The sequence below is a fragment of the Suricata suricatta genome, chromosome 12 (assembly GCF_006229205.1).
Source record: "Suricata suricatta isolate VVHF042 chromosome 12, meerkat_22Aug2017_6uvM2_HiC, whole genome shotgun sequence".
Classification (NCBI taxonomy): domain Eukaryota; kingdom Metazoa; phylum Chordata; class Mammalia; order Carnivora; family Herpestidae; genus Suricata; species Suricata suricatta.
The window spans coordinates 65,923,923-65,941,095 of NC_043711.1; the positions used below are offsets into that span (position 1 = coordinate 65,923,923).

The 17,173-nt window shown below is 43.9% G+C and overlaps 1 protein-coding gene across 1 annotated transcript in view; it reads left to right on the forward strand.

Moving 5' to 3' along the window:
- Nucleotides 1-889: 889 nt before the first annotated feature.
- KIF16B (kinesin family member 16B) overlaps nucleotides 890-17,173 on the forward strand; it is a 195,065-nt gene continuing 178,781 nt past the window's right edge. Inside the window, exon 1 of the mRNA XM_029917053.1 lies at nucleotides 890-1,019. Within this exon, the coding sequence (XP_029772913.1) occupies nucleotides 973-1,019 (47 nt within the window). The 5' untranslated portion in view covers nucleotides 890-972. The remainder of the gene's footprint in view (nucleotides 1,020-17,173) is intronic.

Genomic DNA, 17,173 nt, shown 5'->3' on the forward strand with positions numbered 1-17,173 from the left:
CTCCTGGGTGTGTGTGAACGAATGCACGGATGCACAGCTGAATGAATGAATTTACATTCTTCTGGAGAGGGCAACCGGGAGTGGAGGACTCAGGAAAAGAGGCTGGGTCAGGCCTCACTTATAATGCCCTAAGCTTTAAAGAGGTCTTTCTCACCCCTAACTACGTTATGATTAAAACCGAACTCGAACTACTAAACTGTAACATTAATGCAAACAAGTCCAACGAAGGTCTGAGTTCAGTCAATGTAGCCATTCTTGCCCGCATTTTTAAAACATCTAGCACCCTTTCTATTTTAATTTCTCGTCATCCCTGAATTGAGGGGTCCAAAACACACCCCTTGGAACACACCCCTTAGAACAGCAGAGAAAGACCTAGTGCAAACCCCCACAAATAAACTATGATAATCTCTGCGCCTCAGGTTCTTGTTCTGTAAATTGGATGAGCTAACTCCTGCAAGGTGGGGTTAAGCTAGGTCCTTGTTCTGGGCTGACAAACTGTTTTTCGGTAATCTGAGCCCCAGGATTGAGGTCTTTGCTCTGGCCCTAAATTACTGCGACCCCCTCGCCTGCTTCCTCCTCTACAGGTTTCCAGGTGATAAGGCTGGGTTGTAGCTTTCCTGAAATCACTCCTCCCTGGTACCCCTGGGTGACTTCCAGGCCACTTCATGCGCGGAGGCTCCTCCAGAATAGGCGACTTCAGTGCCTGCGCTCTGGAATCCCGCCCCCGCCCCTCTTCGGCGCCCGGCCGCCGCTAAAACCCGGCGCGAGGATCCCGCGGGCCGGAGCCGCTCTGGGCATGCTCAGTGGCCCGGCAGGTGGGGCCGCCGCGGGACGCTAGGTCCGGCCTAGAGCGGAGGGGCGGGGGTAGAGAGAGGGAAGTGGGCGGGAGCCGAAGGCCGAGTCGCGAGAGTCGCCGGCTGCCGTGGGGCGCTGGGCAGGTGGGAGCCCTCGTGGGCCGGGCCGGGATGAGCAATGGCATCGGTCAAGGTGGCCGTGAGGGTCCGGCCCATGAATCGCAGGTGAGTTGTGGGAGGTCTTAGGCGGCCCCTCCGAGGCGCCCCCACTCGGATGAGCCTAGTCTCCAAGTCCCTTCAAAGGGCAGCCTGGACTCAAGTGTCACGGGACGGTCTGCGGCCCACTGGCCTCTGGGGGCCTGGAGCACTTCATGCTTTGCTGTCCCTTTTACGCTGCCCTGTTGGGGACCCTGGGGCTACCGAGTTCACGAGGAAGATTCCTGTCCCATTAACTTGTAGAGGTTTTCGTGTTCCCCCCTTTCAGATGCGTCAAGGGATCACTTTCATGAAGGTGTAGAATCCTTGGGGGGGGGGGGGATATGAGAGTGGTTATGGGACACCACAGCTGTCAGAGGAACTCCCTTCAATTCTGTCAACTCAGAAGTTCTCCAGTAACAGTAATGTTACTGTTTAATTTCTTAGTGAGCGATGATTTCAATTCCCTGATTGTGAACCCTAACTTCTAATCAGTAACTTGGCAGTTCTTAACTTCACGTTCAAGAGTGTACGGGAAACTTTAGCAAAGTTTTGACTTCAGAGGGGGAAAAATCAAGGACACTTAGGCACACGTGTTTGAAAGCCGCTGGTGTTAACAGAGGTGAAGAGTTATAAACACATTTAGAATTTAATCTTGTACTTTTCAACAAAGTAATGCTTTTCAGAATGATTTGACTCTGTATTCACTGAAAAATAATCTGTGCTTCCTTCTCAATGACCTCTTTATAATCAGTTTGGAGAGATTCTTTAGAAGAGTTAGTGTTTAAATTGGTATAACTTTAAAGAATGAAGTAGACCTAAATGGGATGTGTCCTTCTGAATTGACAGGCCGGGTTCACACAAGGCCATTTGTTTTTATTGGCTTCTCAGTCAAGTTGTTGGACATTTGACTTACCATATGGCCAGTCCATTTTATTATATCAGCTTGTGGAGGTCATTGTTCCGTGGTTCAGACAGCTGATTGGGGCATCAGAAGATCATAAAATCAAGTGATGGCCAGAATCTTCCTCGACTCACCTGAACCCATTTTTTCTCTTGGCAAATAGGAAATCATTCTGGGTGGTGACTATTGGAAACCAGTGCTTTTGTCATTTTGTCATTTTTAAGTATTTGTATAGCTTTTTAGGAAAGGAGTTTGACTTTTTTTGTAAGTCTGAAGAGAATATGGGTATTTCTGTGTATATTCAGTCATACAGGTCAAACGGAGTCCTAAATCATTTAGACGATTTAAAAAGATTTTTCTTAATTCTGGATTTACATAAATAAAGAAGTTCCTTTCTCTCTTCAGAGTGACATGAACACATGCTAGAAGATTGTATTGAGTAACTTTAGAAAGCACCCGTCAAATGCATAGTGCTGTCTAGGGAACAAGGTGAATGAAGTGTTTTTATTTTTTTAATAAGGTGAATGAGTTAAAAAAATTTTTTTAATGTTTATTTATTTTTGAGAGAGAGAGACAGAGCACTAGCAGGAGAGGGGATAAAGAGAGAAAGAGAGACATAGAATCTGAAGCAGGCTCCAGGCTCTGAGCTGTCAGCACAGAGCCAGACACAGGACTTGAACCCATGAACCGTGAGATCATGCCCTGAGCCTAAGTTGGACGCTTAACTGACAGAGCCACCCAGGCGCCCCTAAGGTGAATGAGATTTGATGAATGTCTTCTTAAGAACCTGCTGTCTGATGGGGTAGAGACTACATACTGGCTTGAATCTCCTAAAACTGGGGCTGGCTCAGAGGGATGGTGCAGGAGCAGTCCTTTGCCTGTGCAGGCCTGTAGCCAGTTGTGTGGAGGGGCTGCAGGAAACATCCGAAAGTCATGTGATTTGAGGAGGGAGATTGAAGTGATGGTATTTTTGCTCTCAGCAGAGAACTCTGGTGGTGTTATCAGGATTAGGGCAAGATGTAAGGAAGTAGCAGTCTGAACCAAAGGTGAAAATGGGAAGGCCGGATATGTACACCAAGACAGCTTACTGGCAGAATTGACAGGATTTGACAGATCCTTGGATGAGGAGGAGGAGGAAGGGGAAGAACATAGAACTGAAGTTACCTGAAGTTTGATGGTCAAGGAGGTAGAAGAAGTTTGGGGAAGGTGTGTAAGGAGGTTCGTGTATAACCTGTTGGATATGGGATGCAGTGTGTCAAGTACAAGCACAGTGTTGGCACAGAGTGAGTGCTGCTTTCCTGTTGACCCTATTGATTATGTGAAGTGTGGGAAAGGCATCTCTCTCTTTGGTGGTGTTCAGTAGACTTTTAGAAACATGGGTTTATGTCTCAGGTGATTTAAGGACTGACATTTGGAAATCTTTTGCACGTGGATGACATGTATTACAGTGAGGAGGTTTCCCAGGAGGAGAAAATCTTATCTTTAATACATAAAGATCCAGCATATATATGCACATATATATACATGCACACACATATATACATATACTTATGTGTATATGTAGAGTAGGTTAAAAAATAATATTACAGTAAGAAGAAAAGGATTGGATACTGGGATATGCTTTTCTGTATGTCTCTAGGGAGAAGATTGGCTTGCCCCTCAGAGAGCTAGCATAGCACATTGTCACAGCAGGGAAAGGAGAAGTGTCTCTTGAAGGAGGTGATGGTTGTTGGGTCTCAAATGTTGCCAAGATGATGCCCTGAGGATGTGAGTAAGATGAGGTCCTTGGTCTTGGAGACGGGAGTGTTGGTAACGTTCCAAAAGGCAATTTCATGGAGAGACAATGATCTAGAAGTTGGCAGTGAAATGGAAAGAGACATACAAACAGCCAACCTGACCTAAACATGCACATTATAATAGCAGTAAGAAACTTTTGTTTATCAGTGAGATTGGTGGATGTTAACTGAACAGCAAGTTTTGGTGAAAGACTCGTGATGACATCATAAAGGGTCAAAACCTCTGAAAACTTTCCTAGTGGGAAATTTGACAGTAGCTGTCAAGATTAGAATTTTGTAAACCCACTGATTGGGCAGTTTCATTTATAAAGATTTTATTTTATGGATGATATTCCTGTCTACCAAGATGTATGTGTAAGGATGGGCGTGGAGATGTATGTGCAGATGTAAAATTTTTTTTATGTTAATCTTCAGAGGAGCTTTAGGCAAAGAGGAAGCAATCAAGAAAGCAAAGGCCTGGAGTATTGGGAGATGAGGACTGCCTTTGGAGCCAGGCTCTAAAAGGCTGGAGGCGTGGCGGCGAGATGCCGGCCTTCTGAGCCTGGAGCCTTTGCGGTAACTAGTTCTTGCAGACAAACACCCAGTGCTTGATTCAGGCTAAGATACAACACGTTTGTTTTTACTACCGTGGGATTTTGGTTATGTGGCTGAAGTAGTAGTTGTAGTAGTTTCACATTTGAAAGGACTGTTATTTTTGCATCACATAACAGCAGTTATCTTTACTGAGAGTTTGCTTGGTGGCAGTGGTACAAAATCTAATCTTGTAAACAGTCTTAGTAGGTACAGACTGTTACTGTCATGCCGTTGTACAGATTGGGAAACAGTTAACTTGCTCGAAGTCAGTTTCTTCCTTTCTTTCTTCCTTCCTTCCTTCCTTCCTTCCTTCCTTCCTTCCTTCCTCCCTCCCTCCCTCCCTCCCTCCCTCCCTCTCTCTCTCTCTCTCTCTCTCTCTCTTTCTTTCTTTCTTTCTTTCTTTCTTTCTTTCTTTCTTTCTTTCTTTCTTTCTGCTTTCCTATCTTCTTTCCTTCCTCCCTTCCGTCCCAAGCCAAGTGTGCACTGTCAGGGCAGAGCCGAGGTGGGACCCTAAGTAAGGAAATGTGAGGTCATGTCCTGAGCTGAAATCAAGAGTCTCTGCTTTACTGACTGAGACCCCCCTCCCCCGCCTGAAGTCAATTTCTGAGAACAGTCAGCCCTGTACTTTTTGAAAATGAGTAAAATGTTTGCAAAAACTTAATTTGTTCGTTGTTTTTATGGGCAAAAGTTTAACATTTATGTATTGTCTTTTTATGCCTTATATATGCATGTATTTGCATATATATGTATGCCTTTTTCTTTGTGATATCTTCCATTGTTCTTAGGTCTGGACTTTTCTTTTTTACTGGTTTCTTTTTTTTTTTTTTTTTTTTTTTTTACAATTTTACAAGTTATTTCTTTTCCCTTCTGAAGAGAACAAAATATAGAGTTGGTAACTAATTTGTCCGTTTCCTTTTGTTTGCTATTTTTTTTTCTCAGAAACACTAAGTGATTCTTTAGTGCCATCTGCCTTGTGCCATTGATTTACCAGTGTTGATGGGGCTGGGGTCTGAGGGCAGACTGCCTGGGTTCCAGGTCTGGCTGTCAATTACAAGCTGGGTAAATTCGAGCAAGAGACGAAAGCTCAGTTTTTGCAAGTGTGAACTGGTGATAGTGATTGTACAAGCCTTACAGGTTGTGAGACAGACAAGGTCTTTTTTTCATCTGTTTTGTTACTGTGATTCGAAAGATGACACATTTGAAATTGAAGTTCTGTAGCTTATGTAAAAGATTCATGAGGTGTTACATGCAGTTCACTCATATTTTCTCTCCTGTCCTATTTCATGCTATTGTCTTGTTAAAAAAATGCTATTTCTAGATACACTAAATGGACTCAAGATCTATTAATGAGTTGCAGTTGGCAATCTGAAAAACAAACGTTGTGGGGGTCAGAGGAGATCATGCTTGTGGATAAAGCTCTCCACACAGTGTCTGACATACAGCAAGGGCCCTGTGAGGATCAGTTATCCTCATTACTGTTATTTTTACAATTTAATGATTGCAACTTTATTTAATAATAAGTATGAGGAAAAGTTTTTACCAAAAAAATATTTACTGAGTGCTGGCAACAGGCCAAGTGATAGCTTTTTAATGTGCTTTCTTACCTAATAAGGCAAGACCACCTCATTGTTTCCCTTTTCTGACTGTTCTTAGCTTTTTTTTTTTTCCTGATTAGCCTCTCAGGTGGACTTTACAGAATGTCTATCAAGTTGAAAAGAGAAGAAAAACCACCAGTGGTATTTTGACTGGGGTTGACATCTTTAGGGTGTATTGAAGTCTTATTTATGAGTGTCAGGGAATAGTTCATGGTGGTCTCTTGGATCTGTGGTGAAGACAACAGACAGCTGGGGTCGTAAGGGTGGGGGACATCGGTCGAGACCCTGCCAGGCATCAGGTGTCATGCTCATTTCTTTACTTGGGCAACTGCCTTTCCTGCTCCCACTAGCTGAGTGACTGGGGGCTTTTTACGCCCATTTTACCGAGGGGAAACTGAGACCCTTGAATAGTCACTGGAGTCTGGATTTGTACCAAGTCAACCTTACCATCATTTCTGCAGCTCCTCCATTATACAGAACACGGAGATGAGAAGCGGGCAAGGTAGGTAGGAACGAGTACCTTTATAAGCGGTTTTAGACCAACTGAAGCTTTTTGTAAGAATTCTCAGAGAGGTAGGCAGACAGGGTGTGGTGAGGAGTTTCCTTTGCTAAGCTTGGGCTTTATCCTCCAGTTTGCTGGCTAGTATGGTAGCTATTGGCCACATGTGGCTATTTCAACCAAATTTAAATGAAATTTCAAATGTAGTTGGTCACTTGCACTAGTCACATTTCAAATACTCAGTAGCCCACATACTCGACAGTGCACATACAGAGCATGTCCATCATTGTGGAAAGTTCTGTTGGGCGGTAAGACTGAACTGGCTTGAGTCCTGGATCTGCCACTTCTTAGCTTCGTGCCTTAGCACTTAAGTGCTCTGTGCTTCAGTGTCTTTGTGTATAAAATGGAGATCTTCACGGGGCCCACCTCGTGGGGCTGAGATGGTGACTGAATGCGCTAACACTTGCTGACAGTGTTGGGCCCCAAAGCAAAGGCTGTTATTTTTAGGTACTGGGGGCTACTGATGGTTTTTAAACAGGGTTGTCATTTGCCATTTCGTATTTTCAGAAGTTTCATCTAATAGCAATGTAGGGAAGTGCTTCCAGGACCAGCAATAATGAGCTTTTATTTACTATTTGCCAAGTGCTGTGTTAAGTGCTGTTTATGCACTCTTATTATCCTGTTGACTTTCCTATCAGACTCTGGGATGCAACACCGGGGCCTAAATGCTATGTGAGTGGGCAGAGGCCAGTGCAGGACGACCATAAAAACTGAAATATGACCCATGATGATGTGATTCTGGACTAGACTGGAGTCATAATAGGTGTTAAAATTCAACCGAGTAAATTCAGAGATCTAATAGGCTTTATTAAGCAACTCATGAATCAGGCAGTGTCCCCATCTAGTGAGTTGAAAGGAGCTCTGAGGAGTTGTACAAAATGGAAGGTTTTTGTGGGAAGGAGGATGGGGTGAGAAGTTATTAGCAGAAGAAAAGATTGTTTCAGGCCCGGTCACCTTCCCTGAGGGAGAAGAACAGAGTCTTATTAGATCACCTTGTCTTCCTAGGTCCCTGGTGCTGACCAGAGAATTGTTGGCCCCGACTGTGTTCCTGGGAGACATTGAAAGTGCAGTTAGGTTAGATATTAAGCCCCAGTTTGGCGTCTTGGCCCAGCATAAGTACCTCCCTTTTTGGCCTGTGGTTTTCTTTTAACATAGGAAGGATGAAGGACAAAACTTGCAAGCAAAATTCTGAAGAAGTTTTCAGCATATTTTCTGACTATGAAAATAATACATGCTTATAAAAAATGCATGCTCTGCAGGGAAGTGTACCAAATAAATCGAATTGAAAATCGCTCATAACTCCATGATGCACGGATAGCTACTTGTAAACTTGATGCATTGGAATCCAGCCTTTTTTTCCTTGTTTGTGTAGTAACATAACATGTACACTGTTTTATACCCTACTGTCTGCATTTGCAAGAGACATCCTGAAGACCAGTCAGCAGGACACAGGCAAGAATCGAAGATGACTGAGTGGTTTGGGGTATTAGGTGGAAGAATGATTTTCCCCCAAAGTTAGGATGCCACGGTGAGCTGGTTGGGGGGCATGGTGGTGAGTGAGTTGGCTCTGGATGCTGGTGAGGAACCGAGGCAGTAGGGACTCGCGTGAAATATCAGCTCTGCGATGTGCATTTGGATGTGGGTCCCTTAAGGTGATTTGGATATGGTGGAGGTGAATTTTGTTTCCAAGGAGAACAATAGTGAAGAAGGAAAGGTTGGTAGAGCAGCATAACTGGCTGTGTGATCTGGGCAGGTGGGTTTTACTTGCTCTGTAAGACTCAGTTCTTTTTTTTTTTTTTTTTTTTTTTTTTCCTGTAAAATATCAATTCTCAGAGTGGGTCAAGGACAGCTGGGAATCATCAAGGTTCTTTTAGGAAGTTCCCAAAGTCAGAACTGTTTTTGCAGTAATACCCAGATAGTTGCCTTTTTCACTCTTCTCTTGTGGGGGTGTGGTGGAGTTTTCCAGAAGCACCATGATGCACAATGATGCTATGGCTCTATATACTCTGTGTTCTGTACTTCAGAAATTTCTAATTTCTTCTCTGGTAACTGTCAGCAGATAGTACCCCAGTTCTGTTCCTGTGCGGCACATGGGCTGCCTTGGGCCCCAGCCCTCGAATAGGCACTGCAAACCTGGGCTAGGCAAAGGAGAGGTGTGGCATGGCTGTGTTTGTTTTAAAGAAGAGGAGCAGAGGGCACCTGGGTGACTCAGTTGGTTGAGCGTCTCACTTTGGCTCAGGTCATGATCTCACAGTTGGTGGGTTCGAGCCCTACATCAGGCTCTGTGCTGACAGCTCAGAGCCTGGAGCCTGTCTTTGGATTCTGTGTTTCCATCTCTCTCTGACTCTCCCCTGTTCGCACTGTCTCTCTCTGTCTCTCAAAAATAAATAAAAAAAAATACAAATTAAAAAAAAAGAGGAACAGAAAACAGGTAGGGAGGTAGGGGGTTGGACAGAGAAGGCTGGGGGGTAAGGGAAGGAGGTAGGGAAGGCTAGAGGTTTCCCGTACAGGTGTGGGACAGCTGTGATGCTCCAGGTAAGGTTCCCCAGGGAGGGTTGTGCTGTCACTGACCCAGGGGGTTGAGAGCACATGGAGATTTTGTCCTTTCTTTTAAAGGTGGACTTGACAAGTAATGGGAAGTGAGTGACTGATGTTTTCTCATATGCAAAATTTAAAAATATTTTAATGTGTATAATGTGCTCGCTTAAACATGACGTGAGTACTGGTAGTTTAAAAATGCTCTTTAGTGACCTAGAGTATTAAGTAAGCATAATTTGGTATTAACTTTGACTTTGTTTTATTCATGGAGGCTGTGGGTGAGACATCCAGAGGGTGTCTGTCTTTCTGCCTGTCTGTCAGAGGTTATTTAGAAACGTCCAGCTGTGTAATGCATAGCGCTTTGGTTTGAGGTTGATTTATTTTATGCATCCTCATTTCATGATTAATTTTCTAAATTGTTTCAATAGCTTTTGCTGTTTTTGTGTGTTCTGGAAGTGGGAAGCAGGCTTGCTGAAGCTTGTTTTGTGAAAGAAAGCATTATAGCTCCACCTAAGGCCTGGGGAAGACGTGATAGTGCCTTACAGCCCCTAACCCCCTTCCTCAGGATCCGGAGCCTCTGGTTTAGTGTGGGGGCCTGGGTTACCTTCTCTCCTGCTGCAGTTGCAGAGACAGTCCAGGAAAAAGTCCCTTCATGGGAAGGTGGGCACCGTTCCCTTGGATTCAGCCTGCTGATTCCCGTCAAGCTCATAGGCGGTAACCGCCAGCAGGACCTGGAAGGAAACCTACCCTCACTCTCCTGGGCTCTGGGCTGAACGCTTGTTTCCTGCTCTGACCATTTTCAAATACATTCATTATTCATTGTTGCTGCTTAGTAGAAAGGGAAATAGCTACTACGTCTGTGATCAGCATAGACACTTTGAACAAATTTCAGTGGGATATATGGAATTTAAAGTTGGGAAAGAGCTTTCACTAATGATGCTGATAAGTGATTTCTGTCATCGATTACTATTGTAGCCACTCATTCACTTACTAGGAACTCTGCTAAGGCTTGTGTGGTTGCCATCTATTTTAGTTCCTGCAACATTCCTATAGCGGTGAATACTGTTAGCTCCATTTATAGATGAGGAAACTGGGGATCAGAGAAAGATCGGGTCCTGGCTCCAGTGTTATCACATTACACTGGTTTTCTGGCTTCACAGCATTTACATTATCTGAGTGTATGTGTGTGTGCATGTGAATGTATTTTTGTGTTTGCTTTTCGATCGTGTCCTTGCGTAAAGTCCGTGAGCGCCAACAGCCTTGTCAGCAGCCTTACTCATGAATGTTTCCCCAAAGCCTAGAACTGTGCCTGGCAGAGATGGGTACTCAGAAAATATTTATTGCACGAATAACTGCTACCTCCCTTACTCCCCCTGTTCGCCATCTTTCAGTCTGTGGATGCTTATAAGGAATCAGAACCCTCGCCCAGCGTCTGTTGTTAGGAATCAGGAACCCCTAGCCTGGAATCTGTGGGTCTCACACTGCTCTCTGTGAGGGGTGAAGGGAATTTCGATGATCCTCCTCTTGGGTGTTAGGAGGACAAGAGAGGGGGAAGAGGATTGAGGAGGAGCCTGGGTGAGGAATGACGGCTTTGGAGATTTCTCTGCGTGTTAAGTTAATTATACACAAATTGCACATCGAATACTCATTATGTTTATCTCTTAAGGTATGGGAATTGGAGATAAAACACTTACTGTGTTTAAATGATACATAGTTTGTGGGGCAAAACACTCATGTTCCTTTTTACAGAAAAAGTTTTTTTTTTAATTTTTAGCTTTTTATCTTGAAATAATTTTAGGCTTCCAACTTTCCTAATATTAATGTCTTACATAACCAGGGTACAGCTGCCAAACCAAGAAATTATCACAGGTACAAGGCTATTAACGGTAGTTTTAGTTGACTGTCCTTTCTCTGTTCCAGCAGCCAGCGCAGGACCCCACATTGCACTTAGTTGCCGTGTCTCCTTAATCTCTTCTGGTGCGTGACAGTTCCTCAGTCTCCAAAGAGTGCCAGTCATTTAGCCCGTGGAATGGCCCTCAGTTTGGGTTTCTCTGAGGTTTAATCATGACTGAATTGAAGAGGCGGTGTTGGTGAGAACACCACATAAGTAACATTCTGCTCTTCGCTTCACGTCGTGCCAGGGTACATGGTGTCAGTCTTAGTGGTGACGTTGACCTTGATCCCTGGTTAACGTAATGTCTGCTGGTGGTATCTGTGGTTGATGAATATCTGAGGGAGATACTTTGTGGGAAAAGTTTTTTTTTTTTTTTTTTTTTTGAGAGAGAGAGAGACAGAGAGTCGGTCTGGGGCAGGGGGCGGGAGGTGCAGAGGAAGCGGTAGACAGATAATCCCAGGCTACTTCCACACGGGACTGCATCTCCTGACTCAGACATTGTGACCTGAGCCAAAATCAAGTCGGTGCTTAACCAACTGAGCCACTCAGGTGCCCCTGTGGGAAGAGTTTTAAATTTCAGTTTTATAACACCATTTTTATCCATGTGGGAGCACATTTCAGATGTTCTAATAAAAGTTATTGTGAACATAAGATTCATTTAAAATATTCCCCCCACCCAACTCTGTGAAAAAGGACTTATCATACTTAAAATGGAGGACATTTTGAAGGTGGATGCTGATTGTACAGGACTGTGTACTTCCGATGTCTACCATAAGACATATATTAGCTCAACACATGCGGATGTGTTGTATTCTGTACTGTTAAGTTGAAAAATGATAGTTGTTACCCACCAAATTAATTTTAAGATCTGCAATTTGGAAAACACTAGTGTAGTGTATTTATGTCCAGAGCAGAAGTTGGTAAAATCTGATTTTTTTTTTCTTGAGAACATCGAAGTTAGATTCTGTTAGATTGAAAGTCAGTCCTGTTTCTTCTAAGAGGCTGAAGGGCTCATGCTCCCAAGAGGATAAATCAAGCTCAGAAGGAGGTTTTCCAGCATTGAAGAGGCCAGGATTCTGAATGAACCCTCTGTGGGATGTCCGTTCTCTGGGGCTTGCTTTCTTGAGCCCTCCTGGCCTCATGGTCTCTCGCCAGGTTACACCTGCTGGTTCTTGTTTTCAGGGTTTTATTAACAGAGTTTAAGCCATCACAGTGATTCTGCTCGGAAATTCTGCTTGGGGCAGAGGTAGATCACTCTGTGAGCTCTTTCTTAGTGGGACTTCAAGTTCCCTAGGAAGGTTTTAAGAAAACAATCATTCCAGGTGATCGAGACTAGCTCAAAAGTGGGAAAAATTGCAGAGATGAAGCTTTTAAAAATAGATTTCGGTCTCCTCTCTTCTTTTTCCTAAAGTTTTCCTGTGAGCTGTCTCTACTTGATCCAGTTGAAAGGCACTTGTGAGAAAAATGTCACTAGTCCTGGGCTAGGACTCATATACGAAGATCCACATAAGGTGCTTTTCTTTTCTTTTTTCTCTTCTCAGTTTTGAGGTGAGGCGGTGCCTTACCTGCTGGGCATCCTGGAAGTAGTGGGCAAGAACTCTGTCCTCTCTGAAATGCTGGATTCACTCCTTGCTTGAGCACTCTTTGCTAGGAACCAGCACCCGCAGAGTACTTCCCGCTCCCCTCGCCAACCCTCTCCCGCAGCAGGTGGTGTAGTCCTTCCTTTCTTCTTTTTATTTTAGTATTAAAAAATTTTTCATTTGGAAACATTTACACAAAGTTGCAGATTAGGGCAGAGTTTTCATGTAGCTTTTGCCCAACTTCTTTAAATATTATAATCTTAGAAAGCTATAATTAAAAACCAGCACAGTCACATTGATACAGTACCATTCATTAATCTGATGTATTCACATTTCCTAAATTTCCCCAATAGTGTCTTTTTTCGGGTTTGAGATCCAGTCCAAGATCACATAATGCGTTTAGTTGTCTTGTAAAGCATCTTCTGAATTAATTTTTTTGTTCTTAGGGCCAACTTTGCCTTTCCTGATAGGATATTAAGAGTAAGAATAGATAACATTTCCCTTAGAATAACTCTGTCTCTTTGAACCATTGAGGAATTATGTCTCCTGGCATCCTTTTTTGGAAGGTAGACAGACACTTTGAGCTGTTTTGACCTTTGTTGGATTAATTGTTCCACATGTCAAATGGAAAGGACATATGGGGACCTTTCATCCTTGGTGGGGTAGAAAGTTTGGTATTTGGAGTGAGTTTGGGGGGAAGGCAGGTCTTAGTAATACGTCAAGGATTTTTTTTTTTAATTTATTTATTTTGAGGGAGAGAGAGAAACCACACATGAATGTGCACGACCAAACGGGGCATGGCCAGACAGAGAGAAACACAAACAGGCTCTGCTCTGTCAGCACAGAGCCTGACGTGGGGCTTGATCTCACGAACCAAAAGATCATGACCTGAGCTGAAAACAAGAGTTGGATGCTTAACCAACTGAGCCACCCAGGCGCCCCTCAAGGATTGGTTTTACACATAATTAGTTAAATTGGTAATACAGGGTCCACAAACTCAATGCCTATGGGGACCAGGTAGGCCTGCAGCAATCCACATTACAAACTCTGAGTCAGGGAGGTAATCGTGTGTGGAGGGGCACTTGCTCGTTTCTCTAGCAGATTTAGCCCCACGTTTTAATGACTTCAGCCTGAAGTTACATTGATGTTGGTCTATTGCTCATGTAAGCAGATCACTGTGTGTGGTTCCCAGTCAGGAGTGCTTTTCTATTTCCTGGAGCCTCTACTCCTTGGGGCCCCACCATTCTCTCTCTCCAGCTAGTGGGAAGCAAGTGGAGGGGAGGGGGTGTACCCACGTCCTTGGCGTGGAAGAGACATGTTACTAGTGCTCACCTCCCATCAGCCACATGGCCACACCTGGCTACATGGAAGGGTGGGAACTGTAGTTACTTTCCTGGCTGGGACACCACTTCCCGAAGATAATTCTGTATTGTAAAGTGGAGGTTATCTAGTTCTGCACCCTGTGTCTCAAGATGTGACTCCATCTGTTCCAGCCAGTGATACCATCAAGGACCTTTACACTTACTTTTCCATGTGCTACAGGTGTGGAAACCCAGATGTCCACATGTCCTCTTTCTTTCTTCCTAGTTAGATGTTACCTCCTCAGTTACCTCATTGAAAATATCCTCTCCCACCCCTGGTGTTTCCTATCTCCCTTCTCAAAGTTTTATTTTCTTTATCACTCTTTGGCCTACTATGTATTTTCCTCATTGAAAATATCCTCTCCCACCCCTGGTGTTTCCTACCTCCCTTCTCAAAGTTTTATTTTCTTTATCACTCTTTGGCCTACTATGTATTTTCCTTTTTTATTGGTTTATTGTCAGAATACCTGTATGAGGCCAGGGGCTGTTCCTGTCTTGTTCTCGGATATCTTTCTTGTGCTTGACATGTGTTCAAGTGTTGAATAAAATGGGAACATGCACTGTTGAAATCCTCCAAATTTCACATGTTGACTAGGATTACAGCTAAAACAAACAAGCAAACATTACTGTGCAGGCCAAGCAAACCACGTCTGTGGGTGTGATCCTGGCTGCTACCCTGGGCCTTGGGTGGAGAGCCAGATGCCAGGGGCTAGGGCTGGAAGACATGGGTTTGTTCTCTAGGTTGGCCACTTGCTCATTGTGTGAATTTGGGTGTGTCATTTCACTTCTTTGGATCTCAGAGCCTTCATCTAAAATATGAGACTAATAGTCCCCCCCACCCCCTAGTTGCTAAATTATTGGACTGTGTACCTAGCTGTGCTGGACCCTGTTCTGGGTGCTGGGGGAGCGAATGCTGAGTGAGGTGACCCCAGGAAGCTTCCAGGGAGAGGCGAGGCTTGAACTGGACCTTGTACAATGGGAAGGAGCCATAGCGGAAGAAAGACCTTTTAGTCATTAAGTATTTATTGAACACCTGTGTGTACAGGGTGCTCTTCAAAGTTTGGAGATTCTCCACTGAACAGGATGATAAAGCGGCCATCCCCGCAGAGCTTACGTTCTAGTGTACTGCTGTCTAATAGAAAGGCAGTATCAACCACATATGCAATTTAAAATTTTCTGGTACTCACATTAAAAAAAAGTAAAAAGAAATAGGTGAAATTAACTTTAATTTAACCCAATATATTCAGAATGGCATTTCAATATGAAATCAGTAGAATAAGTATTAATGAGATAGTTTATATCCCTTTTTTTGTACTGTCTTTAAGTCTGCGTGTTTGTTATACAACAGCACAACTCAGTTTGTGTGGTTAACACAACCACATTTCACATGCTCAGAAGCCACATGTGGCCAGTCACTGTCATATTGGACAGCACAGGCCTGGGAAGTAAAGATCATATGTAGTGGAAGGTAGTTAGAGGTTTGTAAAGAAAATAAAGCAGAGTAAAGGGATAACTAACCGTAGATAACCGTAGTCAGGAAAGGACTTTTTGGGCAGATGAAAGAAGGTGATGAACTGTGGGGATATCTAGGAAGAATGCTCTAGGTAGGCCCTGTGGTGAGAACACGCCTGGAATATGCACTGGATACTGGAGGCCACCTGGGGGGAAGTGCAGTGCATCATGTGGAGCTCAGGAAGCCATGGTAAGGTCGTAGGCTTGTTCTGGGTATGGTTAGGGCCATTGAAAGAGTGAGAGAATGGGAGTGACCTCATCTGACTTCAGTTGTCCAAAGGTCACTTGGGCCACTGGTGGAGAGTGGACTGTAAGGGGACAAGAATAGAAATGAGATGATTTGAGCAAGAGGTGTGGGTGTATATGATTATGATCGTTCATACAATTATTCATCCTGCAAGCATTCATTGGCCGCCTACGAAGTGCCACCTATTGAACTTAGGCACTGGGAACACGAATGGGCATGATCTATGTTCTCAGGAAGCTCAAACTAGCAAATGAGTGGCCAGCTGGTTCTCCGTGGCAAGGTTGAGTAGAGGGGCAGGCAGAGAAGGCAGGGAGCCATTCTGTTGAGGATGCAGGTGTGATGATTTCTGATTGTACTATTTCTTTGCATGACTGATCATCAGGCTCATGTCAGGCTAAAAGAGCCTGAGCTTAGGTGACCCTCCTAGCTTCATGAGACCCTCCTAGCACTGAGGTCACCAGCCTGTGTTTTGTTGACTGTTGGGCAGCCGCTGAAGATGAGTCAGGGAGGTGTGGGCTCATGCCCAGCATGTGATGTGGGCAGTGGACCAGTGCTGGAATCAGGAGGATGGTGAGAAGGGAAGATAGGAACACTGTAAAGGCAGGCCTTTTTCCCCAAGGGAAGCTTATTTCTAGTGGTAATGGTAACTTAGCCTGCACTTTCTACTAACAAGAGGTTTTCAGATTTTCTGCTCTTTGTAATGACCACTCAGTGAATTAAAGAATCAGCGGAAGGACTTCATTCCTCCTTTCCTGGAACATAAGTGCTTATGGAACTCATTTGATTGTAATTTGATCTTGGCTGGAATTCCTCTCACCTTTGATTTTAAAGAGTCGGAGGATTTTGTGGTTGTTTCTGCTTTTGGTGTCTTTCCCCTTGTCCCTTTTCTGCTGCTCTGACTTTTGAGAGATAGCTCTTGCTAATCAGTCCTAGATAAATTGGATTTATTTTCTGTCCCATCTTTCTTGTAGCCTTTGGAGCATGTTTGTAGTTCTTGACTTGCCATTTCTTATTCATTTATTCATTCCTTCACTCAGCAGACATGGAGTGCTTTCTGTATACAGGAAACTACTTTCTTTGTATGTGAGCTTTTCCTTGGAAGGATACCTTTGGACTGTTTATTGATTAAATTAGACAGAGATTTCACTGTCCTATAATCCCAAACATTCACACAGTGCTTAGTACAGTGAAGGTGTGATAGAGGCATGGTTATGGAAGGGCAGGTACATTAGACGGTTCTTGAGTTGTGTCCTGGCTGTAGAGTGCTTGCACGGAGTAGGCATAATCAGTGTTATTATAATTTTGTCTTGTACCTATTAGGATTCCACATGGATATTGTGATGGCGAAGACAGTCTTACATAATGCAGTAATAAATGGACAAAATCTACTAATCACCAAGTATTCAGTTTTGCTGTGTACAGTAGGTATTTGGAGAAAGGAAGATAGTGTGAGTTCAAGTCTACAGGTAAGGCATTATGGCAGTTGAATGTTGTAGTCTGACTAGGCTTAGTGTGGAGAAGAGCAGATGTTTTCATGGTGACCTTGACATTGACCAGCTACTGAGCTTTTATTGAGTTCTTTCCTTTGGTCAGAGATGATGGAGGGCATAATCCCTATTCTCTAG